Here is a 27,978-nt window from a genome sequence, read left to right as displayed (position 1 = left end):
TACTTACCTGGTTATCCCTGAATTTTTTTGGCACGCGTCGAAGGCATGACTGAGAAATGTTTTGCCTGCTAACCAATGGATTTCAAGGTCACTATGCAGCTTTATTTTGATTGGATAGAACTTCTAGAAAACCATGTGTACGCTTTTTTCATAACAAAAGTGTTTGACTTTGATGGCGGACGGACGTATTCTTTATGGAATCAAGCAAAAATGTTATTCATTTAATTGCCGGAGGGTTAGTAAATTATTTTATTATATTTTAAAGTCTATTTTAACCAACTAAATACAATGTTGACAGGTTATGTTATCTAGATCTAGATCTAGGTTCTAATAGGGAAACAAGTTTGAAAAATTTGGAAAACAAAATTTTGGAAGCAAATGACGAAATGTGTATTTATTTTTGACTGCTTAAAGTTGCTGTGTTTACGCATGCCTTCTTCAAATTGTTGCATAGACTACTTTACTCCTTTCCCGTTCATTCCCATTCATACACTGTACACAGTAGTGTTTCGTTTTGTGTAAGAACACTTGGCCCTAATCTCTGATTGAATGCTAAAGTAAAAGTTATAACTACACACACACACTATTGAACTATTTTAGTTACTAATCAATCTAAAATTTATGATAGAGGAGTTCATAATTCATGTAACAATTCTTTTTAACATTATTCATTATTTAAATAGAAAAAAGAATCTAGTAAAAATTAAAATAGTTATTACAAAAGCAGTTTTCATGCATTTTTAAATGGATTAGGCTAACCAAACGTTATTTTGTTTAGAATTGACATCAGTTCTAGATCTAATTGTGGCACACAGCTCAGCAGGTCTTAAACTACTTTTAAGCTTGAAAATCACCCCCTCCCCCATACAGGACAAACTGTTAATTTACTATTGAATTCAACATCAAACAGGCAGGTGTAAAACTTGATCATAAATAGATCTTGTTGATACAAGACTTAAATTAATAATCCAGCTTCGGCCATACAAATCCTACCGAACTGCTAATAATATAGGCAATATCAGTAATCTTACATTTGTTACATTTACAAAAACTGACCTAAATTTATGATTTCAGTTTCTTAAACTACATTTTCACTGACTGTATGGCATATTGTATGCCTATATAAGTATATTAATCATTAAGTACCCTAGTTAATTGTTAAGAAATTCATATTTACAATATTGTCAAATTGTTTGTAGTTATTAATATAAATGTTCTGCACTACAATAATTTAATGTCTTTTTGCATTACATTTTTTTTAGCACGGCTGGGACCACAGGAGCAGTGTTAACATGTCCACTGGAAGTAGTAAAGACTAGGCTACAATCTTCTGTGTCCTCATCTTTTATCCATGTGAATGTGCGCTCAGCGTTGCGCATGCTGCCATCACAGCAAGTGGTCACCATTAGTACTTGTTCACATAACTGCCAAGTGAATGACAATGTTTTGGATAACAAAAAGTACAGGTTGAGCCAGTCGCAGCTTGTTAACTGTCTCAGGTAGGGATTTGTTTCATTCGTTTAATATTCCCTCTGCTGCAGTGTTTACTAGATGCTTCATTAATTGACAAAAGGTACAACAATAATTATACATTACACCAAGGTTTTTTTTTTTTTTGAGTGTTGGGGGTAACTATGCTAGCCGAATTTATTTGCCTAATTCATATTCAGTTTTTTTTGTTTCAAAATGAACTTCATGGTGGTTTAATTAGCAACAGATAGTCCTTTATAGATAAATCCTTATAATGCACAAGTTGATAGAACATCTATGTGGGATAAGAAATTTTAAAATTAAACCTATTTCTTGCAGTTTTCCCCCTTTACAATGACACAATGTCGCTCCAATCTTAATTCAGGGGTTATTTCATCTATATGTAGTGGATATCTTTTTTACTGTTAAATCTTTGAAATATATTGGAACAGTTCAGGCTTTAGTACACTGCTAAAATGCACCACCGACTGAAACAAGTCACCATAGCAATATTTTAAAACAATTAATTGTGAAGCACAAATGGATTTTCCTCAGCATCATTTAACATTTGAAAACTTAGTCACTGATGTCTTCGTTTTATCAACAGACACATTCTCAAAACAGAAGGAGTTAAAGGATTGTTTAAAGGACTTGGTCCAACTTTAGTTGGAGTAGCTCCGTCTAGGTGAGTGTTCTTGGTTTTTCATGACTTTTTGTTTATATTTAAGAAAGTAATAAGAATGAAAATTGTTTCTTTCTCATTAGACATGTTTTGTTCTGTATAGATGTTTCTGACAGCTTTTTTTCTCTAAAAGATACTATTGTTGTGGATGTTGTAACTTGTATGTAGTGTAAAAGGTAGGGTTATGGATCCCACAAATTGTTCTGCTGTAAATTTCTCCTTAAGCAGTTACTGATACACATTCCTAATTTAAACATAAACAATTAGGACCTTATGATTGATGTTTAAGCTGTTTACTTTTCGACTATATCATTTTGTTTATCATTGTGCTAATCTTTGAATTATAAAATACTTTGCGTCGGAAGATTTTATATCAATTGCATTTAGTATCCTTGGATTTTGTCAACACATTTTGTAGCCAGTTGTTTATAAGTTGGCACATGACCCCATTATATATAAACTGGAGTGCTGTGTTTAGCTATTAATGACTTGTGGTATGACAGTTAACATATCCTGGTTTAGTAACACCCACATCCCCTTTAAACTGTAAACTACTTGCAGACAATTGGTGTTTGTTGACTTGAAGTTAATGTTAATCTCTAGTCATTGTTGGGTCTGCTTAGTGCTAGTTATTAGTGGGCAGTTTAAATCCTATGTATAGTGGTATAAATGTTTTACTGCAATTGGGGGAGGAGGGGCGTTAAGTGTCTAGTAAATAAATTGTTCTGTTTATCTTGCAAGTGGGCTGGCTGTTATGTTTTAGAGGTCATGTTTAGTTTTTAAAACTTGGTGTAGCCAAGTCACCAGTAGTGAATGCAGAACATTCCCTGCATGCTGCTGTGGAGTTTCATCCAAATATCTTTGGACATGTGGGGCTAAAATTAGAAACTATGCCTTCTTTAATGTCATAGACAATTTGAATGCAAGTAGGCCTGTATCATTCCATGTTAGTTATTATAGGATATCCATTCACACTTTATGTGCTTGGTCCTTTATTTTGTTTACAAGTTGTGAAAATGGATCTGTTTGGGTTTTTAAAATTTTAGTTCTGAGTGAGTTGTGCCTTCTGTTAAAATCTATAAGGCAACTCACCCATGTTTTATATATAGATTTGTTCCCTACTGACCTACATTCTCCCCCCCATTGGAAAAATGCCAGGTTTTTTTTTTTCTGTTGAGTGCATGCAGGTTCCAGTCTAGTGATCTGCTTCACTGGTTTGTTTGATGTTTAATTGATTCTGGTCTCATCTGTGTGGTAATGGTTGTGGTGTGTAGTTTTGATTGTCGTTTTGATCTTGTGTAAGTTGGGTTGGCGCTGTGTGTGTGGGGGGGGGGGGGGTTGCTTTGATTGGGCGTTTAGTTTGTTACTAATACTTTCAGTTAATTTATTTTTGTTAGCCTCACTTTTAGGTTAACTTAACAATCCATCCTCCTGTAATTGTTTTTAAATTTAACATAGTTGTATTTGTTACAAATGTGTGCTTTGTGCACTCGTACAATGTAACAATAGACCTTTAACTTGTTTACATCTGTGAGAATCTATCTTATTCACCCAGTATTTTTCCGCATTTCTATTTTAATCCAATATGGTCCTTTGAAGTTTCCTATGTAGTATTAGTTGTACTAGGTAGCAATAGTACTATCATCCTTGTGATTACTCATAGCTGCTTCTGTAACAGATGAGTGTTCTTGTTCCTTGACACTTGATACACATTGGCTTACTTAGCGGCACATTAAAATCAGTGGTGCTGCATTAATGGTACATAATTAATTCAGTGGTTCTCAACTTGGTGCTCCCTGCATTTTATTTAAAATATTACACTTCATAGTTCTGAAGATTGCAATGCTCTTGTCCTTTCTTTCTGAATTGTTAATAAGTTTATTATAATAATTATGTATTCTAGTACTTTCTCTGTTTATGGGAATCCCTGATTTAAACAATTCATGGAGAGTGGGTAATGGTTCAAATTAACACAATAGGATGATGCTGTGATAATTGCATTCTTCCATGTTTACATCATTGTGAACATTAAGGCCTACACATCAACCGATAAATGGATCAAAGTGGTCTTGTAATGCAGCAATAGCATAGATTTTTAGATGAATTGTTGTGACTTGTAATGCCAAGCAGTTAAAAAGTAGATAACTCTATTTAGATGAGATTGGGTTATTCTTCTTTACTAGTGCATATTTACCCTTGGTTATGTTGTTGGTGGTTGGCATTCCAAGTACACTCGGTTGTTGTGAGTCACGCTGGTTTATGGCTAAGAATAAGACTAAAGCCTTCAGTAAATGGATACAGTGAGGCGAGCACATGTAACCTTGACCCAGTTACCTTGTTTGGGGTAAACACAAGATCAATAATGCTAGTACTGTACTAACTTTTCCAAAGTTTTCTCAATTAAAATAAGTAGGAATTCTATTGTTTTGTATTTGTATATTAAACGTGGTGGGGGGGGGGTGACCTGAGGTCACCTGTTGCAGAAGTGAAGGGGTCATTGCTGTGTTGCTATCATGGTCATCGTTGGGTCGCTGTGTGCCTCAGGAGCGCCGGTCTGTGGTGCGGCTAGACTAGACTGGGATTGTTGTATTCTGTTGCCGGCTGTTGAACTTAAACATCCATCTAGGTCAAGTGGGGGGGGGGTTACATCCCTATTTTAAAAAGTTGATAGCATCTTGCTATGTAGTTACTGTCACCATTATCAGTTTAACTTTTTTTGGTGTGTTAAATTTACTTCTGCTGTAAATCACGCATAAAAGACAAGTTTACTGGTTTTGGATAGCGTTAAAGTGTTTTCGGGCGGCTCAACCGATTGAACAGAGTACAGATTCCATTAGGATATTTGTCATAGCTGAGTTGGGGTTGTCCATATATGACGTCACACTCGTAGGGGGGAGGGGGGTCAGCTATTTTGTGACGATGAGGGGGAGGGGGGGGGGGTTCAGATGGTGCGACGTCACACTTTTGCATTATAAAAAAGCAATGTTAGAAAACTAATTTTAGCTGTTATTTCGCTTTTTTGAAAACTGTCTTAATAAATTGTAATAAGAATTGATTACAATAATTTATATTGACAAAGTTCAGGAGTTCAGACAAGATTTTGGTATTAAGAAATTCAACTGGAATTTTGAGGGGGGGGTGTAGGCTGAGGTGTGACGTCATTTTAGGTCTGGCTGTTTGTGACGGAAAGGGGGGGGGGGGTAAAAGTAGTCAAAAAGCCTAACGTTTCTGGATGACCCGGTAAAACATAATAAAAAGCTTTAGACTTTGGGAAGTGTGGCCGTCGTATAACTCAGACCAGTGTATGTAAAGCATACGGTTTAGATTTGACAATACATGCGTGACTCAGTTGAATGTGAGTTGGCGAGTACAATGAGATACTACTTGCAAGAATACGGTTTTTTAAATACTTTCACAAGTGTTAACTGTGCCATTATCAAGCCACGTTATCTGTAGTATTTGATTAGCATGTTTTTATTCGTTACCTTGATAACGTTCATGGACACTTGCATCTATCTGCTCTCCCCAGCTGTATCTTCTGGCTTAGTCTCTGAATGTTTTTCTATCTAGTCATACGCGTCCACTCACCCCAACACCTTGATACCCCCCCCCCCCCCCAATAAAAGCCATCGGCCTACATCTGGTGCCGACCTGGTGATGAGACAGCGCACAGCTTGAGCCGTCTTATTTCACTGAACTGGTTCTCTACTGCTTGGGTTCACTAGTCTCGATTTCCTATTGTACAGGCTTACACTATATGGTGCTTTAATCTCCTTTATTTACTGGAGCATAATGTTTGTAAAAATTTAATATTTATATACTAAAGCGTTTTTTTCCTCCTGGGGGGGGGGGGGGGGTGGGGGGGAATGTGTGAAGGGCACTTAAAATTGACGTGGGGGAGGGTAGGGCGGACACTGGTTAAGGTATAGATTTTCTTCACTCATTGTATATCTTTTCTATTTCTTCCGTCTGGGAACATTGTGCTACCCCTCCCCTCAGTAGTAAGGCTGTCATTCTGGCACAAGATGTAGAACCAATGGCTTACAATATAAAATCCTAACTGTACATGGCACATTTTTAAAACGCTTGGCCTTGATATTTAAATCGGGGCAGTCTGACCTAAGGATACTCGCTCACTCTGAGAATCGGTAAACATGCAGCATTCGTAGACAGATCCTTGTTACGTATTGGCTGTTTGTTGCTGGCTGACCCTTTAAACACGAGTTTACTTGATAGTGTTTACCTGTATCACGTGTAGCCTACTTCTAACAGTTTAGAAAAATCTCGTAAAAAAACGCAACTATTTTTCAGTGTTTTGTAAAATTAATCTAGATCTAAGCCTGTCTGCATTAGTTTCTAGTTTGAGAGCGCACATAAACACCTGTTTTAAATCACTTCATTACATCAGTCCTGTTAAACGGGAAAGGCAATCTTTAAACTTAAACACTTGCGTTTAAGTACCGACTCATAACACGACATATTTTCGGTTCGTCCTTGACCCCACTAGACCCAAGCCCGATTGCTCTTAAAACCAACACTAAACAAGCCTCTGCGCTCTGGCCTTTCCTTCGTTGTTTTCACCTAGATCTCTATAGCCACTGTAGTTTATACTGGCATGGACATCAAAACTTTGCCCCGGTTTTTTTTCTGGGGGTGGAGAGGGGGGTTGTCACGTGACTGATTTGTACACCATTTGTCCGTCTGCTGAACAACTTACCACGATATAGTTCTTTAGGTTCTAACTTCTATGTTCCCGCAATAAACTTCTCCTTCCCATTTCTTATCTGATAAATTAAAGCCTGTGCTTTTTTTTTATGAACGAAGTCTTGTTTTATTGCAAGAAGCGTGTGCTGATGTGTTGTACTTTGAACTCGCTCGAGACAATACTTTTTTTTTTTACCCGCCACTTCCCTTGTCACCTAGCGTCTATAAATAGACCGGGTTAAAAACGAATTGTGACCTAGATACGCACGATATGACCGAATGCGCGAAACGAAAGTACACAACGGTGTAGTATCTTCACCATTACAAAAGTTGTTTGTTGATAGTACAGCTCATGATAGTGTTGACGAGTGTTGACTGCAATCAGTGCTGCGCTAAATGCGTTGAATTTCGCGGCTTACACATTTGTATCACACGTGAACGGCGCGGAGATTATACATGACGCGTTACATTTAAAACTTATGTTTTTGTATAGTCTACATTTAATAAAAACAGAATTGGAGTTAAGCAATAAATAGCTATTATAGCTCTTGAGCTGTTTAAAATAAACGGATAACAATTAAAATAGGAGTGGACTACCTGGTTAGTGTTTAGTGAAATTGACTTGTACAAATACCCACAGCAACCCCAACACTCCTGTAGCTCCTTCATTATTGCTGTTTAGAGATTCCTCCCCCTACTCCTTCCATTATCAAATGGTAATCAGAGTTGTAAAATTGAACAGCTTTTACCAAATGTTATCATATGGGGTTTGAAGTCAAAGTAAACAACAAAAATAAACAACAAATATAGGATATTTACTTCACAAACATGTAGTGCACAACAGTTAAAGTATTTCTATATGCACTGAAGTATTTTGAGTTGTTGAAAGAACTACAAAGGTGTATAAGCTAGTTTAAACAAGTCATTCAGTCACTGTTGGTGTCTTAATTTAGCTGAGCCATATAATGCTTGGGTGACTCTAGATAACATGTTTACTAGAGTATTGTTCCATTTTAGGTGGAAAGGATCACCTATTTGGGGCCTATCTTATCTGAATTTTTATAAATTATGGCCAGAAAATTTATGAATGAAATACTCCTTGTGGAAGTTATTTGAAAATTTTAGTCAAAAGAAATAATCATAAACAGTTCAGTAAACTGTAACCAGCAGCAGTAGTGTTTTGCTTACCTCGCTTCAAACACTGAGCCAGTCAATAGCCTACAGCTGTGTAACAGATAACTAGTTCTCAGATACATTGGCTGTTACCTGTCCCAGAATAGGGGCCAACATTTTTTCTATAGTTATGAACTAGTTGCACCACTTACATCTAGCTCTCCTGTACATGTGTTAGGTATTTTGTGCAATTCTTTCATGTCTTTTTAGATACAACTTAACTGATTTTTAAACATCAAGATGAAAGAAATTTCTTAATTTTAGAGCACCACAATTTTGTATATGGTGTCTCTAGGATGACTCGCTTTGTTCCAAGTGCAGGAAAGTAAACATGACTAGGTGTAATGTCCACAACCCCTTCATGTGTGGTGGTTAAAGAAGCTACTTGATGACAAATGATTGCAATGCATTACTTTTGATTTCCATCTAAAACAGTTAATCAGATTTTTTATTGCTAAAGGCTATCCTGGCGTTGGCAATCCATTACAGTGATGAAAATGTAAAAATGAATATTAATTTAGAACAAGATAAATTACAAAGCAATTTTATAAAAAAATATTAATCTAAGATGGCCTATATTTCAAGCAGTGAATTTCATCAGATTGTGATTATTGATTTCTGCTAACATTGGTCCCCCATGCTCTACTGATTTACTTATTTTTTTCCACCTTGAGCATAGCTACGGTTGACTGATCTACTTTAAAAAGTGTGTGCGAGGTTGTCTGTCTGCTTCATGTCATGTAATCTTAGTGCACTTTCTGTGACCCAGTTTCATAACTAGTTGGAACTTGACCTTGTCTCACTCCTGGGTGCTGCCTCATCTGTAGTGTGCGTTTTGTTGCATCAGTAAGCACATGAGATTGTCTGTTTTTTGTGTCAGTAAGCACAGGGGATTGTCTGGTTTTTGTCAGTAAGCACATGGGATTGTCTGGTTTTTGTGTCAGTAAGCACAGGGGATTGTCTGTTTTTTGTGTCAGTAAGCACAGGGGATTGTCTGTTTTTTGTGTCAGTAAGCACAGGGGATTGTCTGTTTTTTGTGTCAGTAAGCACAGGGGATTGTCTGTTTTTTGTGTCAGTAAGCAAAGGGGATTGTCTGGTTTTTGTGTCAGTAAGCACAGGGGATTGTCTGGTTTTTGTGTCAGTAAGCACAGGGGATTGTCTGGTTTTTGTCAGTAAGCACAGGGGATTGTCTTTGTGTCAGTAAGCACAGGGGATTGTCTTTGTGTCAGTAAGCACAGGGGATCGTCTTTGTGTCAGTAAGCACAGGGGATTGTCTTTGTGTCATTAAGCTCAGGGGATTGTCTGTCTCTTTTGCATCTTATTCATGTACATGTAAAATTATGCTAAATGAAATGAGTTTTAAGCATTTGTTTACAACTTGGATTGTCTGTTGACATATCAATTTTGCAGATTGTACAATAATTTTTAAAGTCAACATTTTTTAAAGAATTAAATTGAAGCTTTATCTTTATACCACAGTTGCATTTCTTACAGAAGTTGTCACCAGAAATTTAACTCACTTTTTATATTTCTAATTTCTCTCCCCAGAGCCATCTATTTCGGTGCCTATGCCAAGAGCAAGCAAGTGTTAAACAATGTTATCACACCTGACACACACTTCGTCCACCTGTGCTCAGCAGTGGCTGCAGGTAACTTGTTTCTCATTCATTAACCTCAGCAGTTGGTTCTTGACTTTTCTCAAAGAAAACAGATACACACCTGTAGTTTTTAGCTGTAGACATGAAATAATTTATGCAAAAAAAAATTAAGGTTAATCAAGACACATTTATAATCCTAGCATTTACTTTATGGGGCATCTAAACCAGATCCTTTTTGTTGGGTTATATTTTTAACGGCTCATATAGATGTCATAGAATTTGTTATGAAAACAATCCACTCATTTACCCAGTGAATAATTTGTTGTCCCTTCTTCCTTTTGACCCCTACAGGTATGTCAGCAGCCACCTGTACCAACCCTATCTGGTTTGTCAAAACTCGGCTTCAGCTAGACCAAAAGTAAGTTTGTTTTCTCCTGGCTGATCTAATTATAACCCCCTCAAATAGCTGCACTACTTAATGGCCTGGATGCTTTAGCTGCACTACTTCCTGCCTTTTCTGCCCTAGAATTTTCTATAAGACACCCTGGGGTGTGTGGTCCTTGTGTATTAACCATAACCAAGACAAAAGTGCGGCCCTATCTTCTTGAACCTGCTCTCGCACCCACTTGTTAAAACTTTAACCCTAACTACATTGATGCTATGAACTGATGTTGAACTAATCTTTATTGTAACTGAAAATTGAAGTGTTCATATGACTAGGGTATTTACAATAAAAATGAACACCGGTAACCCACCCCCCCCCCCTTTCACACACACCCCTGCTTACACCATTGGATGTCTTTATTGAAATATTTATTAGAGATGTTCATTTATTTCAAATTTGTTTAAAAAAAAAAAACCCTTAGTTTGTGGTAAGACTATGTGCTGAATTGTAAACCAACGTTATAGCTACAAGTAAAGCTTGCGTGATCTTGGCCCCGTGTAGCCCTTCAACGACTGCACGTGATGTTGGCCCCGTGTAGCCCTTTAACGCCTACACGTGATGTTGGCCCAGTGTAGCCCTTCAACGCCTACACGTGATGTTGGCCCCGTGTAGCCCTTCAACGCCTGCACGTGATGTTGGCCCCGTGTAGCCCTTTAACGCCTACACGTGATGTTGGCCCCGTGTAGCCCTTTAACGCCTACACGTGATGTTGGCCCCGTGTAGCCCTTCAACGGCTACACGTGATGTTGACCCCTTTAACGCCTACACGTGATGTTGGCCCAGTGTAGCCCTTCAACGCCTACACGTGATGTTGGCCCCTTTAACGCCTGCACGTGATGTTGGCCCCGTGTAGCCCTTTAACGCCTACACGTGATGTTGACCCCTTTAACGCCTGCACGTGATGTTGGCCCCGTGTAGCCCTTTAACGCCTACACGTGATGTTGACCCCTTGTAGCCCTTTAACGGCTACACGTGATGTTGACCCCTTTAACGCCTGCACGTGATGTTGGCCCCGTGTAGCCCTTCAACGCCTACACGTGATGTTGACCCCTTTAACGCCTGCACGTGATGTTGGTCAGACCAGTAAAATCCATGGATATGAAGCCAAGTTGAAGTTTCTTCATGTTCTACAAAACACATGGACTAGATTTTGGTAAACAGCTAAAGTTTAACTGTAAAATTTGGCACATGATAATGTAACGTAACTTATCTGACTCTTCAGTACAAAAAGCTACTTTAAATAGTAACTTTCAAGGTTCGTTAATCTTGCGTGATATTTTGTTCAACAACGGAATCTTTAAAGTTTCGTGTGTAACTTAGATCTATACAGATAAAACACGGCTACCGTGTAGCGAGAAGCCTCTTGTGTTGACTGATGCGCTGGAGGCGTGGGCTTTTGCTGGTCACGTGGGCTGTGTTGGTCACGTGGGTTTTGTTATTGACTAGTTTGTTTACCTGGGTGTGTGCATGTTAGTTGGCAAAACCATTGTACTACAGATGTGTTGAGATAGACACGTGCTGTGAGGGCTCACATGCCCACTGGGTGACATCATTTGTAGCTCCTCCCCTCTCCCCCCCCGTGTGGCGTGCTTACACTTACCACCTATAATGCTCAAATCTGTGTTAAGGTATGACTAATTTAAAAAAATAAAAGATTAGTTGAAAATGTAATTGATAAAAAAATTACTGAAAATACCCCTTCCTATTTTTATTGCCCCCTTCCCCCTAAATATTCCTTATAGATTCTAGATATCCCACTAAGACCTCAGGTATGTTTGCACGCACCAGTTTGTCGTCCTTGTGCTCAGAACGAGGTTACCTACGTCACCATTTGGCGCTCTCACTGCTAGTTGACCTTTTGGTTCGAATGATAACGTCGTGCTGTAAACGTGACCTTAGCCAGCCGCACAACACGGCAAGACTAACGGCTAGGACGGGAAAAACTGCCTTGCTGTATCTCATTAGAAACACAATGACATTTGTCTAGTTGCTAGTTTAGATGTTCAAACTCTAAAACTAAAACCGGAGTAGGGGAAGGGGAGAGAAATCCGCATATGTAAATAGATCCTAGTATAAACACCGTGGCATGACCATACATCTTCAAGGGTTACTTCCCATTACTACCCCGCTTCATCCCTTCCCCTACGTGATCTTCCGCTCCAACCCCTCCCCCCCCCCCCCCTCCCCCATGTGACTGGACCTGTCCTTTGTTGGCCTGAATAAATTCAATTTCTACTGATAGAAATCTCTGCCCAGGTATGCAAATGAAAGATGTAGGCAGTGAATAGGATTCAGCCTTCCAAGTGTCTTAGCCAAATAGTTTAAAACTGTCACTTGCTGGTCCTTGTGGCTCATTAGAGGATTTGTGGACAAAACTAAATGTTTAGCGTTTAGTCAGCCAGAGTCAGCAAAATATAAGCTTGTTGGTGTCAGATCAGTGTCTGTAGAAATCTCAAACTGAATTTATTTTGGGCTTAGGTGGTGCCATTTTCTATATTTTGGCACAATGGATTACATAGGATCTGTGGTATTTTAATGAATTTATCATTGAGATTCATTGGGTCCATGGAGGCTTTTTGCTGTTTAAATAAAAAATATTTTAAAAAAACCTAGGGACTAGTCTAAAGAGGCACCATCTCCCTCAGACTTTAGCTGACATGGCATCTTGTATTAAAAATTGCAGATGAGGTCAATTTTACTGTATCTTAGATATTGGCTTAGCCACCATGTTTTTACATTGCCCTAATCTATCTCTTGGTCTTTCAGAGTGGAGGGCAAGCTGACATGCAGAGAGTGCATCAAGAGGATCTACAAACAGAATGGCATTCGTGGGTTTTACAAGGGCATTAGCGCTTCTTACTTTGGTGTTAGTGAGACTGTCATACACTTGGTCATCTACGAGACCATCAAGGCCCATTTACAGCAGAAAACTAACCATGATAGGATTGAGCCTGTGGACGGGGAGATGGCCACAAATCTTTCAGCCAATGAGAAGGAATCATTCCTTACATCGGATTATTTGAAGTACATGCTGGCTGGTGCTTGCTCAAAGACATGTGCCACTACGTTGTGCTATCCTCATGGTAAGTCTGCTACTTTCTGAAACTTTATAAAGCTGTATTCTTTGGGCAAGATACTGTGGCTTATTGAGGTTACGTAAAGTTATAATTGCATGTTGAAATAACTTGAAGGGTGGTCAAATAGTTTATTTTCTGGACGAGATTCTTTACGTCATACCATTTCTAGTTTCCTTCTTCAAATGGATGTTTTATCTTATTTTTATTTTATTTTAAATTTCAGAAGTTGCAAGAACAAGATTGAGAGAGGAAGGATCTCGCTATGTTTCCTTTTTTCAAACCCTATTCCTGGTCTTCAAGGAAGAGGGGCGGGCTGGGATTTACAGAGGACTGGGCACCCAGCTGATCAGACAGATTCCAAATACAGCTGTCGTCATGGCAACGTATGAAGCAGTGGTTCATGCTCTGATGCCAGTGAATGGTTAATTCATTAAGACTATGGTTTCGTTATTGGCTGGGATGTCCGATCTAATACCTTCTTCCAGAGAATAAATTCCAGAGTTTCACTAGCCATGAATGGAATCAACTGAGCTACAGCATCCACTTCAGTTTCCAGTTTTTTTGTTGTTAAATCTGCCAAGGCGGAGTTTGTTTTGAAGTTGCTAGAACCCCCACCTTAGATGAGGATGGGTGTTAACTGAGCTCATTTACAGTGCCAGTATTATAGAAAGTCTGGATGCATTCTTAGTGTTGGTAGTGACTGGTTTTAAACTGCCGCAGAGGCAACTTAGGTTTCCAGAAAGTAAACTGCTTCATTGTACTATGTCCAGGTTTAAAATTAGAATTCACTTTTTTTGTTCTTGTACACTTATTTTGGCAGTTACATTGCATCAAAATATTTGCATACAATGTTTACAAAATTTGAGTCATTTTGAAAATTTAAAATTGTTGAAGCCTTGTCCACCATTTTGGAAACCTAGACCAATGTGGCCTTTCATTAAATCATTCAGTCAACTACACATTTTCTCAGGGCCTTTTGTCTGAGTGCATAGAATAATGTCCCATAAAAACTGCTCCTGCAGTGTGCCTGTTAGACTGGGTATTCTATCAGTTCCACTTGCTCAACTGAGGTTTTCTCCCTTTGCATAGAGTTGCAGCCCTTCACATGGAATACTAACACAATATGAATTTTAAAATATTTACAAAAGATACACTAAATCTTAATTTTCTTATTTCAATATCTTTAATATCAGGCTTATTTTTCAGTTCTGTTCTATCTTCTTATTGTATTTTTAAATTTAATTCAAACCAGATGCAATAGCTGAAAACTAACATTGTGTTGTGCATTGTTAATTATGGAAGGGCTGGAGAGTCAAAGTATGACTGGTAATGTCTGTATGATATTGCGTGTACAAAAAGAAATGATATTAGCTGTTTTGATGTACACATTTGTGTGAATTTTTGTACTATTTAATTGCAAGTTTGGGCAAGAAATGTCAGGAGTAAAGATTTTCTTTAATACATATTTAATTTAATATGTTGGTGGCCAAAGCTTTTACAAGTGTTAATTAGCATTTATTTCCTGAAGCAAAATTCAAAACCTGCTTATAACCATACTTTTCTAGCTTTACATAAATTCAATTGTCTTTTTAATTAACAATGCTTTAGCGTAAACCTACAATTCTCAAGATTTTGTAAAGACTTCATATTTCTCAGAATTTTTCAAAGCATTAGGTTTTTAACAGGACTCTAAAATTGTCTTGCTTTACAGTGCCTTTTATTGTTTTTGCTAATTTTTTTTTGCATGTTTTAATTAACACTAATTCTTGATGTACAGTTTTAATACTTTAAACTTTAAGTTTTGTTTACTATGTTCAATTCAGGTGTTTAACCAAACTAGTCAATAGTAAAAAATTGAATTTAATCTTTATCAACACCATTATTTCCTAAATGGGATAGCCGCTTTTAGGTTGTGACATGCATGTAACCAATTTATATTTGAAGTGAAGTCAGCTTATCAGTTTAAGTGTAGTTTTAAATTATCTGAAGAAAAGTAATACGACCTTGAGTATTTAATGTGCTTTTGGAATAAATCTAGTGTAAATATATTTTTGGTACCAAACATTTTTCAAAGTTCGTGATTTTTGAAGTTTTTGTAGATGGATGATGCATTTTAGTTATATTTTGGTGTACAAGAAGCTGTGTTTGAGAAATCAACAATAGCATTGAATACTTTGTTGTTGTAAAACCATTTGTTAGCATGTTAGCTGGACCAAATGAATCAAGTGGATCATGTTGAATACTTTTTGAATCTGTATGAGAGTTGATACACACATGGAGCGGTGTTTGTGAGGATGATTTGAGGATTTAATAAAGTTGCATAAAGTGCAGTGTTGATTTTCTTGAATTTGTTATGAATATTGTGATTGGGAGATGAGGGTCTCTAACATGTCATGTTCACTTCAATTACTTCCTAGATCAACATATTGCTACAAGTGCAGCTTCTCCTTTACATGTGCGCCCACCCACCCATTTGGTAGATGACTAAGTGTAATATAAAAAATTACATACTACACTTTGACAAGATGTGCTTATGGCACAATTAAATTCATAAGTTTTCCTTAGTTTGAAGGGGAAGTGATAAGCACAAAGACAGTCTACCTTAACTTTCCCAGACTGGAATCTGGTATAATTCATTTTAAAAAATTAGATTGTTCATAATCTGTGTTTGCTTTGAATGATCGCTCACTTCTCATTTATTTAAGAGTATTTTCAGCCACTTAACCTCAATCTTTTGGGCTCACAGCTTTGTGAATCCTGTTCACCTGACCAATAGTTGTCTGTACCATTTAGTTTTTGCCCATAATAAATCAAATATTTATGAAATGCAAATTTGGAAAGATAGCACTATTGCAACTTGAAAAAATACTTGACACCTTACTAGAAACAATGGGACAAATGTTCATAGACAGAAATAAAAACAACCTTACCTCACTTATTTAAAAAGAATTAAAACTTTATATTTTTACTGATTTATTGCATAACATTATAAGCTTGAAATTTGCTACATGAAATAAGCAATCACCAGAAAGTATAAAATTAAATGTTTGCATATATTTTTCTTATTTGCACAATGAGCACCAATGATTGTTTATAATGTTGCTTTTGTAATTGTATGGAAAAACAAACAACCCAATATCACAAAATGTGTAACAAGGCACTTAAATTACAATCTTCAACATTTACAAAAAATAACACTGAAGAATTATTCTCATCTTCATTACAGTTAATCTTTTAAAACCCACTGATTGATTGAGCTAAATTAGAAAAGTCTTCAATGTTGATACAAGCAAAAGCTTATTTATATATCATAAGCCATTTGAGGGGAATATATTTTTATTGCTGACCACTGTATGGTATAACAAACATCAATTACAAGAAGAAATAATGCAAACTTTTAATTAAAGAAGCTGTTAAAGTAAGAAGTTTAAACTTATGGTCTGAAAGTTTTCCCCTCATCTTTGGGTGTAGAATTCTACACTATTTGAGTAGAACACATTTCTAAGTAAATTAAACTCTTCACAAAATAGGCTACCTCAGAAAATAACATCACAATCAATCGTTCACTTCCTGCATCCAGCAGAAAGTGAAGTCCATCCACTTGGATAGTTACAGACCACAAAATGGAAACTTAAATTGCTTAAAATTTTTAAACAGAAGTACTGTGTATGTTTGGCCAGAAATTGTTTATGTATTACATATGTAGGAAAAGAAGCAGTTGACTATGTATTAATGGACAGTGTAAGGACAGATGACTTGAAAGTAATAAATAACATGGTAAAAGTAATGAAGCTTTTGTGTTACTTTGAAGTGTTATGAGGAATAAGAGCCTCTGATTGTTTTATTTCTAGAAGGTTGTTAGAACTGTACTAAGGAATCTGTCAAAATGAGAAAGGTGTGGTAATATCCCAAAACTAAGTTCCCTGTTAGTCCAATAAACTTATAATTTAAGTGAAGGGTTCAAGGTCCTTGTAAATCTACCTTTATCTACCATCTGGTGTTGAACCTTGATGGGTTAGTGGTAGTGGTGAACAGGATCATCTAAGGACCAACAGATTGAACACATAACTTGGTGGGGTGAGAATTAAAAAATCACCACCCCAATCCTAACTCGGAATCCAGTTGTAAATCTTCAGATGTAAAAGTATTAATTTTTTTCTCCATAGATTCCAATTTTCAGTGTTTGTGTATAAAATTAAATCTATACACAAAATATAACAGAATTCACAGATTAAGATGACAATAAATTTACTGTTGTTTGCATTCAGCTGCGTTTTCTGTCACTTCGCTGTAAGTAACATTACGATACTTCCCAGTTCCATTCTGTGCCTTGAGAATGTTACCTTTCCCGTCAGGTTTCAAAGTTTTAACTGTCTGGTCACCCTGGGATGATAGGACACTGACTTCATTCTTCATCCTCACTGACTTGCTTTTATTCCCCCCAAACAGGTCATTGACCCTAACTGGCATGTTTTCTTTGGTGTTACTAGGTGGGTCAAACAGTGTACTTGGGTCAAGTGGGGTCATGAGGTTTTGTGTGGAGGAGTGAGCCCCTCCTTGATTGGCTTGATGGGACTCTGAGAGGGAGATCTTAACCTTTTCTTTTGAAGGTGGAGCAAAGCGTTCTGCAGAGCAAAAATATTTTACAGCTTTAGTTTATACATATCAATTCAAAAGTGATGTGAGATTTTAAAAATTGACAATTTTTAAAGATTACGCTAAATACTAACGCAATATTTTGAAGTATTGGACTGATAAAACAATTACAAATGTGCAGAAGAAGGAAATCCACTATAAGTTTAAACAGAACATGAAACCTAGACTAGATTACTTTGATATAGAGAAAATCAGTGAGATTAAGTTGTAAACTGTATGCCAATGGTGCAGCTAATGTTTAAAGAATGTTGTAATTTTTAGGTCACTCACCTGGCTCATACTTGTGCTGCATCTCTTGTATGGTCATGTTGAGGTGGGAGGTCATCACCCTGAACTGGTCTCTCTCATGTTTCAGTGTCATGATCTCATTCTTGGCTTCACTCAGATGAAGTTCTGTCCTCATCAGCTGGAGGTGGTTTTGTTTACATTCACTCTGTGCTTCCTCCAGCTGTTTCCTAAAGGGGAAATAAGTTTTCACATCTTTAAACAGTACCAGTACTGTCAACACTTTCTCACAATCAGTAGAGTTGGTTCTCAATATCTAGAAAAAGGGACATAACTGATAAAAACAGATAGTAGTGTCCCACAAGTTCTAATTATAAAATTACACCTTTTACCTTAAAATACATAAGGCATAACCCTCAAAACAGCACAAAAAAGAAAACTTTTTACACTGATAAGAATGATGATTAACAAGACAGAAAATCACAAAGTGCACAAAAACAAAAGTATTTTTGTCTACATTATTTATACACTGCATCATAGCATTATTCCAGAGAATCAGATTATTTAACTTATTAATATCAAACAGATGCAACATTAGTTTTACTACAGTTTCAAATGCATAAAATAAAAAGCTTTATACAAAATTATTTCACAAAATGACCATGTTAGTTTACTAGAGCATGCCAGCACCACTTCCAGAGTACAAAATTATGATATATCAAAGTTAAATGAACGCTAAGAGCTTGAGTGGAACACCCAGGGAAAGCCGAAGAGAGGGTGCCCAAGACAGACCTGGAGGCGGAGTCTTCTTGAAGAAATGAAGCCAACAGTGATGTATTGGGAGATGGCAAAATTAATAGCCGGGGATCGGAAGAAATGGTGGAGGCCCTATGTTCCATGAGGAGCAAAGAGGAGTAAGTCAAGTCAAATGACTTGATACTTTATGTCTCAGGACAGCCTTGACAGGAGTGTTGATATTTCAGTATATGAATTAGAACTTACTTTGTTTGCTTGATGATACCCTGCAGGAAGTTGATGTACAGCCTGTCTTTATCACTGCCTTCTTCCAGGTTAGGCATTGGAATGTCTTGCACAACTGTAGTCTATGGTTCACAAAAAGTTAAGGTTGAGGTTAATGCTTACTTATAACAGTTAAATATGGCAAACATTAATTTTTAGATAATCAAACATTAGTATCTTGTAGGCAGGGGTTAGCTTCCCTTAACTAAGGTGTGGTCAAAAACATGATTGCTGGACTCAAGTTCAGTTATAGGGCTAGAGTCAAAGGTCATCCCTTAATTCACTGGAAAAAAAAAACATGTGGCTGAGCATTAGGCTGACCACACAATCCCTGTTACCTATAATGCAAAGAAAAAAAAAATCAAACTCTACTTCATCTATCCTTCGTCAGGTCTAAAGCAGTACTTCCTTGCATCCCTTAATTTGGATGGATATATCTTTTAGGTAATAATACAAACCAGCCAAAAATACAATATTAGGCTTTGGGTTAAATTGTGAGAAAATTAAATTTGGTCATCTACAATGGTATTGTTTCTGTTAGTGTTAGCAGTAGCAAGTACCTTGAGAGAAGTCTCTTTCTTGTACAGTGCCTCAGTCAGCTGAATGTTTGTTTTCATTTTAGCCTCCACTTCACGTTTTAAAGCTTCAACTTTTTCTTTATCATATCCTTTGCCAGCGGTTTGTCTTAGCAATAAAATTTGTTGCTGAAATTCAGAATAATAAAATGCATTAGCATACATTTTTATTTAAAAATGCAAACTTAATTTGGATTCTTTTGTTTTTTAAAGCAGGCAGCTCTATATTTAAAGTTTTTAAAAACAAATTAGCATGTCTACATATACTGAATAAGGTGTCATCCTATTTACAATGTCCACATTAGGGGAACGGGGTTGATTTAAAATCAAAACACACATATGCCAAATACCTTTAACCTTTTGTTTTCCTTCTGTTCTTTAGTGAGTTGCTCTTCTAGCTGGCCAATGCTGGTCTCTAGCTTCACTATTTTTTTCTCAGCAACAACTCTCCGATCATCAACCTAAACACAACATTAATTCCATGAGCAATAGTAAAAATGAGACTTATTTATTAAAAAAAAAGGCATATTCTAATTAACTGAATATATCTTCTAATGAAGTAAATTCATGAAGTGTATTCTAGACTCTGTGCATTGTGGTAATTCATAAAAAAAAGAGATGTTTTAGTAAATTACAATTAACTTTTTGAGTATCTAATACTCCAGTCTCTTATGAGCAAACTTTAAATGAGCTAGGATTAGAATCCAATGCTAAACTAGGTTTCTATTCTTTGTTTAAACTCTACACCTAATGGAAGATTTAGCCTGTGGTACATTAATTTTTTATTCAAAGTTTTTGATATTGAAAAACTTAAGTAAATAGTAGTTAAAGTTCAAGACAATATTAATTAAAATGTTTACAGAAGTTGTGAAGGAGGAGTAAAAACAGGAATAAAAACATATTTAAGTATACTACCTCTGAAAAAAGAGAGTTTCCTTTCTTCCCTGTATCCACCTGCCCTGCTTCTGACTCCAGCTGTGCCCGCAGCTCCAAATTTTCCTCACGCAATCTCTGTACAATCAGAAATAATTGTTTATGTAGATGTAGAAAAATTATTAAAATAAGGAGATGAAACAATTAAAACTTATGAGTAGTAGAGAAAAAAATGTCATTGGTTCTTAAATCTTTTACTGTAAAAAAATTAAGATAGTCTGACTAGTTTTATTCTTACCTCATACATATTACATTGTGAAGTGTATTGCATTTCCATGCATTCTATTTCTTCATCTTTTTCTTTTAAATCTTGTTTCAACTGTAAATTTTCTTCATTGATCTTCTGAAGTTCTACAGCAGCTTCTATTAGCCGAGATTTAAGTAATTCCTAAAAAGAAAATTAGAAGCTAAATGCAAATTTTTGTTTTACTAATGCTGAGTAAGAAAAATAAAATTTTTGCTATGTTCATTAGAAATAGGGACCTATAGAAATAAAAAAACTAATGTAGAAATATCTTTAAAAATAAACAGAAAATCATAGGTATTTCCAGCTATTTAAAAATTTACTATGATCTACTTAAAAAAAAAACAATATTAAAGAAGTAGTTATTCCAATCTCACCTTTTCATCCTCAAGTTCAGATATTCTAATTTGAAGGGAAGTAATTTTCTCATCATCATTATCTCTGGCTGAGGTATCTACTGACACAGCTGTCTCTAGAAGATGCTTCAGTCTTTTCTCCAGATAGATAACATCTTCTTTGGCTTTTTTCTCTGATGCTTGTGTTTCCTCAAGACACTGCTGCATATCTTCTATCTTAAGATAAAAATGTAATGTGTTGTTAAGAAATACAACTGAAACAGGATTTACAGGACACAGAAATACTTTTGTAACAAATACAGGCATAGGAAAGGACTTGATATAATAATTACTTGCTGTCTGTACATCAAATCACTCTTCATCTTGTCTTCACTTAAAGAACCTCTCAGTTTTCGTCGCTGTTCTTCCAGTTCTGATCGCAGGTCATTGCATTCATCTTCAAGATGGCGAACATTTGCCGATAAATTTTCTATCTGACGATGTGCTGTGTGTAATTCTTGCTTTTTACGCTAAAAAAAAAAAATCCATATTTTATAGGCCCAACTACCACAATTTTTTTACAACAATTGAGATGACAAACTTGCTAACATAGTATTTGTTTATACAAAATTTATAATTCAATACATTTAAATAATGGAAAAAAAATTTAATGAATAAAATTGATTGAGTTTTAAACTTAATAATTAGTTATATTTTAAAAATACAATCTTCTGGTGTGTGAAAAAGCTGGAAAATTTATACAAGGGATATCGCAAACATATGGTTAAATTTGTTATAGATACCTCAAGATCTTCAGCAAGAGGATCTTCTATTAACAAAGAAGTTTCCATAATCCTTGAATGATTTTACCAACTTTGTTGAATATTGATAATTTTGAAAAGGATCACATAAAAGCCATATCTGTGAAATAAAATTTAATACAGGTTAGAATATGTTAATATTTTTAGGCATGGTAAGCTAGTTAATGTGTTTGACCAGTCTACAGGATTCATCTGCCTATAAAATGCATGTACTATGTAACCACGGGGGAGGGGGGGGGGGTGGGAGAGAAAGTTTGTGGAAACTCCCCTAATTAGTTTTATATTATTGGGTAAGCTAGCTATCATGATCATATGCATGTTTTGAGTAGATGAAATTGAGGTAATCTGTTAGTGTTCCTTGACCACAGCATACAAAGGGATGGTGTGGTGGGCACTGCCCAGCTGCCTTTACTTTCCCTAACATCAACATGAGTCAAATTGCCATAAGAGCTCGGTGGACTCAGGAACATCAGGAAAAAGTACTCAAATTCAAATACATGACTGTAGTGAGTAGTGTATACTCACTGTATACACTATCAATTATAGAAGAGATCTAGAATCTAGAAATCTAGCTAGAGAAATCATTAGAAATAGAAAATGTGAAAAATAGTCAAACAGGCCTACTACTAACTTTCTTATTTTATTACTAAAAAACTAAATCGTAAATAGTTACTAATAATTAGTGACTAATTAGGCCTAAGTAATTATTTATAATTTTTAAATTTTAGTGACATTTTTGCTTTTACTTTTGTTTTTTAATTTAGTGATTTTTTTAAGTGTATTTTTTTGATTGAGTGAACTAGATGTCTAGATCTAGAATTCTAGATCTTTTCTAGGCTAAGATTCTATTTACATTGCTTTTATTGTCTCCAAAACCTTTAGAGGTAGGATCTAGATTTATTCACTTCGAAATATATGTATAATTATGTAATTTTATTGACTTACAAAATTATAAAATTTATCAACAATTTTAATACAATTTAAATAGTGCTTAGTTACCCGCCTTTGTTTTTACGATCCAATTCCGGTATTTTTTTCCTTAAAAGACGGACGGGAAAATTTAGCGTCTTAAAAACCATAATATTGTCTACAAATCATTCAAATTCAAATACATTGATAACGTTCACACAACTCAACTTAAATATTGCTAATACAATTTTTACAATATTTAAACTTACGAAAATCTGTACTTTAAAAAAAATGGGGAGCTACTAAGTTAAAAACTGTTTATTATAAAGGTTGAGTAGGTAGCTGGGATAGATTTCTATAAGAGGCGGACGCAATATTTTCAATAAATAGAAAATGTTAGTAAGATGAAAAAAAAGTCAATATCTTTAAAAAGAAAACAAGATTGATTGAGATCTATTCTCTTCGCATTCATAGATCCTGGTTTTGTCTATTTTGTTTTTAAAAAAATCACATTATAGAGAGATGTTTTTTGTTTGTTGCGAGCTTGCTTAAAAATACTTCCTCACATCTCAACGTTTATTCTAGCATATTTGACAGGCTAACTTTATTAATTAACCAAATTGAATATGAATTTAAACATTGTTTTCTGAAAGGGGGTGGGCTAGAGTTTTCACTTTTGGTACGATGTCTGATGTGTGTGTGTAAGGGTGGGGGGGGGGGGGAGGTTAAGAAATGTGAGTAGCATAGGCTTCTATTTTGTAAATCAAAAGCTGTTTTAAAAACTTGACTATGCACAACAGCTCAATTGAAATCAGATTAAAGACGATTAGGGCTAATAAAATTTGCCCACATTTAATCTAGCCTATATTTTGTCTTTATAACTGCATTTAAAAAAAAAATTGACAGGTCGGTCCTACTAACTTATGGCTCTAAACTGATTTACTTAAGTGTACTGTGATCTTAGTTTATCAAAATTACGTTTTATCAGTCTAGCTAGAGGAGCTGCGATAACAATACAATTTCAACAATTGCGTTATTTAATGTGCGTTAATTAAATTTAAAAAAAAATCTACTCAAATCCTTTCATATGCAAATAATTCTTATTCTGTTATAATGTAAATTCTTATTATGGGATGATGTAGCCTACATCTAGATAAAGCCCATTTTAAATTCTATAACAGCGCTATTTCAAAGCGGGAAACTGTCATTGACTCAAAACAAAAGACAGCTTATTTGTTATGCTAGACGCGATGGGTTATTATCAACATTAATTGACTGAAATTTTATTAAAAAGTAGAGATAAGTGTTTGGATAAGACATTAAAAATAATGGAAACATTAGCGTTCACATATAGCATACACAGACTAAATAGCACTATTTTATTTAAACCGTGTATTCACCCCACCGCCCCATCCCTAAAGAAATCAACATTTTGTTTCATAGCCGCTAACTGAGTGCAAGTTTTTATTCAATTGAAAGTATCAACTTCCGATGAGAAAGAACTGTAAAATGTAAAAAGGACAATGAATTTTCCCGATTTTTAGAGAAAAATGACCAAGACTGCAGATGCAACATGATAATTACCACAAACCAGGCGTTAATTTTACGGGATGTTGACGGACAGCATCAGTAAGTTATGTGCAGTAAGTCATAATGTAACCCATAATAAAACAGTCATACCCGGCTGTCCTCATGATAACTCTGTGATTGGTTGATTTGGTGTTGTGTTCTGCTATAGTAAGGCTATGCACAGAGGTGGGGGGAAAGGGAGGTGGGGGAACTTGTTTTCATGAGGACACCAGTTTTTGTAGCTTCACTTTTAAATAGTACATCTAAATCTAGGTTCTTTAATTGGCAATCATATTAATTAGCCAAATAGGCCTAAATAATAAAAAAAAAATTAGGGGCCTAAATTTCTATTTATTTATTAATAAATTAGCCCTACTCTAGGCCCTAGGCTTATAATATGGAGGGGGGGGGGGAATTCTACTTTTATAGACCTAATAAAATTATGCCTACCTAAATAGCATGGAACTATGGGGGCATGCCCAACTAACAAAATAACTATTTGCTATTAACTTTAGTTTAGTTAGTAGTAGACCTAGCCTACAAAATATTAGACCTGATTAGGCCTAATTAAACATTATTAAATTTCAAGCCCATAGGCCTAATGCCTAATAGTATTAAGCCTACTAATTTTAAATAAATGGGCCTAGAAATAGCCTATAGGCCTACAGTCTAACTATTCCGTCTTTTGTCAATTTTACATGAGTATAGGCCTATCTATTGCCTACTTAGTTATAGAGACTTTCTTAATTAGCAATAACCCTACAGTTTAGGCTTTTTAGATATAACTAAGTACTATAATTGGGCCTAGGCCTATTAAATATGGTTTATGAATTATAAAGTACTATTCTTATCCTAGTTATTGTTGATTAATTTTAAAATTCAATAGGCTAATAGGACTATACATTTTTAAATTATAGACAAGAAAGAGGATATTTTACTTAGATTAGTTATTCTTTAGCACTAGTAAATTAATTGGTAGACTATATTTTCAGCTTCCAAGGGCAGAAATTAAGGGGCTGCATTTTAATATGAAAATAAGCTCAATTCATTCTTCGTTTTTAGATGGGGGGAAGGGAAAGAAGCATTTTATCCATGATTGCAAAAAGATTTTGTATTTGTAAACAGTTTATTAGCCTAAATCGTGTTACTTATACCAATAGGTTTAGAATAGAAATATTATAATAAATACTAATGCCATTAGTTGTTTCCCTTTATTTATTAATTTTGTTTTTTGTTTGCATTTAAAGTTTTCTTCTTGAATAGTAGTTCAGTTTTTTCTTTGTGTAAATGATGTTTTATCTGTAAAAAAATAAATTTTATTTCAGGTATTACAAATGTGTTTTAAAAAAGAATATAAAAACAGCTATCTATCTAACTCTGAAATAACAAAAATAACTTATTAGGGATAGTACATATTGTTTAATGTGAAGGGGGTAGCAGGTGGTTTACCATCTTGTTGTGTTGTATGTTATGGGAGGGTGTTATTGAGCAGTGTTATAAAACACTACATTTAAAAAAAAATGGTTGGACAATTAACCTGATTTTAACTGGTATATACATCCTTCCTTTTTTTCATACATACTACTATAAAACCTAGTTATTATATTTAAAGTAAAGTTTCCCTTTCAAACCTGATGGTCTATGGGGCAAGTGAAGTAGAGTTCACTTGTTTCTGTGACCTCGGCATATGAAGAGATAGTGTGGTCAGCACTAAGCCCAGCCGCCTTCACTTTCCCTAACGTGAGTTAGGTACCCATCAGAGTTGGGTGGACTCAGGGACGGTCTACTGACTTGAACCCGGATTCAAACTCGAGACTTACGGGTTAGCAGTCCAGCTCTCTACCGCTAGACCACTCTGTTGTATTTAATGAAGTTGAAAAAAGCTTTTTTTTCTCTAAAACGATATAATTATGAAAATTTATTTAAACACAGAGAAGGTTGTTCTAGTTCCAAATAACAGTGATATAATATTTTGTACGACTGTCTACGGGAATGTTTTCAAATGTTATATAGGAAACGTTGTGTCTAAATGTCCTTTCTACAGCTATTTATTATTTACGTGATTGCTAAATTTTGAAATCATATCATTTGATTTTTATCTTCAAATAAATGCATTTCATGAATGCTTCTAACAAACAGTAGGACTAATAATTATTAAGATTAAATTATATTGGTAATTATTTTTTAAATGTCTATAATTACCATTTTGTGCTCTTCTGATTCTTTCTAAAGTACAAGCTTAGTTTACTGATTATTCCAGATTCATTCCTAAAAGTAATCATTTCAGATTGAAAAAACACTATTAAGTTTTAAGTAGTATAAGTAGTAGAAACTCGTTCGTCAATTTGTTATTTTCATTTTATAAACTCCATGCAAATATAATTTTACTCCTCCAAGTTACTTTAAATCTGAACAGACCATCCAGTTGTATTGACTAAAGAACAAACTGCATGTCGTTTTAATATAGAATTATTTCCTATGTCCAGCTTAATTCTATAGATTAGCATTTAAAATTTCACTGTTTAAGTATATTTTATTTTAGTTAGGCCTAGTTGACATTTTTTTTCTTGCAGGTTACATTTTTTTGCTTACCTACCTTTTTATAATTCTAAAGCAAGCACAAAGTTAGTTTATTCATTTCTAAAATTTAAGTGCATAATTTCTAATAATTTTCCCCCTTTTTTGTCTTGGACTGAGACCGTACAGTGCTTTATTTAAAGTTAAACTTAAAGCATTTTTTTTCAGAGATTTGCTATCTGTACTTGGGGTGGCATCCTCTAGGCTTAACAAAATTTAGATTGGTGTTATATATTAAGGAGAAAAACATACTGTGAATTTTACATAGTTGATAATCTATAAGGTAATTTTCTTTCTTTGTACAAAATTGTACAAAAAACTGGAATATAAAAAAAAAAATAGCAAGTAGTATGATCAATTAAAAAATATAAAACTGTTAAAAGTTACAAGAAGTTGTCCATAAACGAACAGCATCTTAGGTAGTTTTTACACCTAGCATTACATCATCCCTCCTGCCAAGTGATAAACACCCCTTTAAGTTATACACCTCTTAAAGTAACCATAGTTCTAATGATACCAAACAAGATTTCATGATTTTCATTTTTAAGAAATACAAAATAAATGCTATATCACATTTCAAGCCCACACCCAATTGCCATATATTTTATAGGCTTACAAGGTTGATAGTTCTAGCTGTCAAACCTCCCAGATGCTAACCAGGGTCTAAAACTAAACCCATAGTAATTTTAACCCAACCCCTTGTCATGGTTTTATTTTTATTTTAGAACAGTATCTTGTTCATTATTAATAAAGGGACTTAATACATTCTTGTACAGATTTTTATTTTTAAAAATCTTCTGCAGCAAAAAATATATAATGAACACAGTGTTTTAATGTCAAATAATTTATTTAAACTTTTCTTTTCTATCCCCTTCTATTTAACAATGCTGTACAATGGGAGGTTTTTAGTAAGTTTAAAATATAGTCTCTTTATGTTGATACTCCTAATATGTGATTATTTTACT

At 35.1% G+C, this 27,978-nt stretch overlaps 3 protein-coding genes across 8 annotated transcripts in view; 2 read left to right on the top strand and 1 right to left on the bottom strand.

Moving 5' to 3' along the window:
* Nucleotides 1-117: 117 nt before the first annotated feature.
* On the top strand, nucleotides 118-15,150 carry LOC131932189 (solute carrier family 25 member 36). Its single transcript, XM_059289067.1, has 7 exons — nucleotides 118-235; nucleotides 1,263-1,499; nucleotides 2,078-2,155; nucleotides 9,578-9,678; nucleotides 9,979-10,045; nucleotides 12,839-13,155; nucleotides 13,373-15,150. Exons 1-7 carry the CDS (start codon nucleotides 195-197, stop codon nucleotides 13,573-13,575), a joined length of 1,044 nt encoding a protein of 347 aa, XP_059145050.1. The 5' UTR covers nucleotides 118-194; the 3' UTR covers nucleotides 13,576-15,150.
* A 1,809-nt stretch (nucleotides 15,151-16,959) lies between these two features.
* LOC131932188 (protein Spindly-like) lies at nucleotides 16,960-24,576 on the bottom strand. Of its 4 annotated transcripts, none has more exons than XM_059289065.1 (11): nucleotides 24,548-24,576; nucleotides 21,941-22,058; nucleotides 21,491-21,667; nucleotides 21,180-21,374; nucleotides 20,797-20,946; nucleotides 20,541-20,636; nucleotides 19,976-20,086; nucleotides 19,611-19,754; nucleotides 19,033-19,133; nucleotides 18,076-18,260; nucleotides 16,960-17,774 (listed from the first exon to the last, which is right to left on the bottom strand). In XM_059289065.1, exons 2-11 carry the CDS (start codon nucleotides 21,986-21,988, stop codon nucleotides 17,398-17,400), a joined length of 1,584 nt encoding a protein of 527 aa, XP_059145048.1. In that variant the 5' UTR covers nucleotides 21,989-22,058; nucleotides 24,548-24,576; the 3' UTR covers nucleotides 16,960-17,397. The 4 variants fall into 4 exon arrangements, with proteins under 4 accessions (XP_059145048.1, XP_059145049.1, XP_059145047.1 ...); XM_059289066.1 differs by lacking the exon at nucleotides 24,548-24,576 and adding an exon at nucleotides 24,452-24,541; XM_059289064.1 differs by lacking the exon at nucleotides 24,548-24,576 and adding an exon at nucleotides 22,958-22,986.
* The window catches only part of LOC131932187 (uncharacterized), a 49,604-nt gene continuing 45,978 nt past the window's right edge, over nucleotides 24,353-27,978 (top strand). For all 3 annotated transcript variants that reach the window (XM_059289062.1, XM_059289061.1, XM_059289060.1), the window contains exon 1: nucleotides 24,353-24,496. In XM_059289062.1, coding sequence (XP_059145045.1) covers nucleotides 24,441-24,496 — 56 coding nt within the window. In that variant the 5' untranslated portion in view covers nucleotides 24,353-24,440. The remainder of the gene's footprint in view (nucleotides 24,497-27,978) is intronic.

The sequence above is a fragment of the Physella acuta genome, unplaced genomic scaffold (genome assembly GCF_028476545.2).
Source record: "Physella acuta isolate Inbredline_101_S28 unplaced genomic scaffold, ASM2847654v3 ptg002107l, whole genome shotgun sequence".
In the NCBI taxonomy this organism is placed as follows: Eukaryota; Metazoa; Mollusca; class Gastropoda; family Physidae; genus Physella; species Physella acuta.
The sequence above is the reverse complement of the archived record's forward strand: the minus strand, read 5'-3'. Positions and strand labels throughout refer to the sequence as shown.

Bases quoted from the DNA above. Each gene is read 5' to 3' on its own strand.
- LOC131932189 (XM_059289067.1), top strand. From the start codon at position 195: ATGGAATCAAGCAAAAATGTTATTCATTTAATTGCCGGAGG. The intron at 236-1,262 runs GTTAGTAAATTA...CATTTTTTTTAG, and splicing joins ATTCATTTAATTGCCGGAGG to CACGGCTGGGACCACAGGAG. The intron at 9,679-9,978 runs GTAACTTGTTTC...TGACCCCTACAG, and splicing joins GTGCTCAGCAGTGGCTGCAG to GTATGTCAGCAGCCACCTGT.
- LOC131932188 (XM_059289065.1), bottom strand. From the start codon at position 21,988: ATGGAAACTTCTTTGTTAATAGAAGATCCTCTTGCTGAAGATCTTGAG. The intron at 20,637-20,796 runs GTAAGAATAAAA...CTGATTGTACAG, and splicing joins CACAATGTAATATGTATGAG to AGATTGCGTGAGGAAAATTT. The intron at 20,087-20,540 runs GTAGTATACTTA...TGTTGTGTTTAG, and splicing joins GAAACTCTCTTTTTTCAGAG to GTTGATGATCGGAGAGTTGT.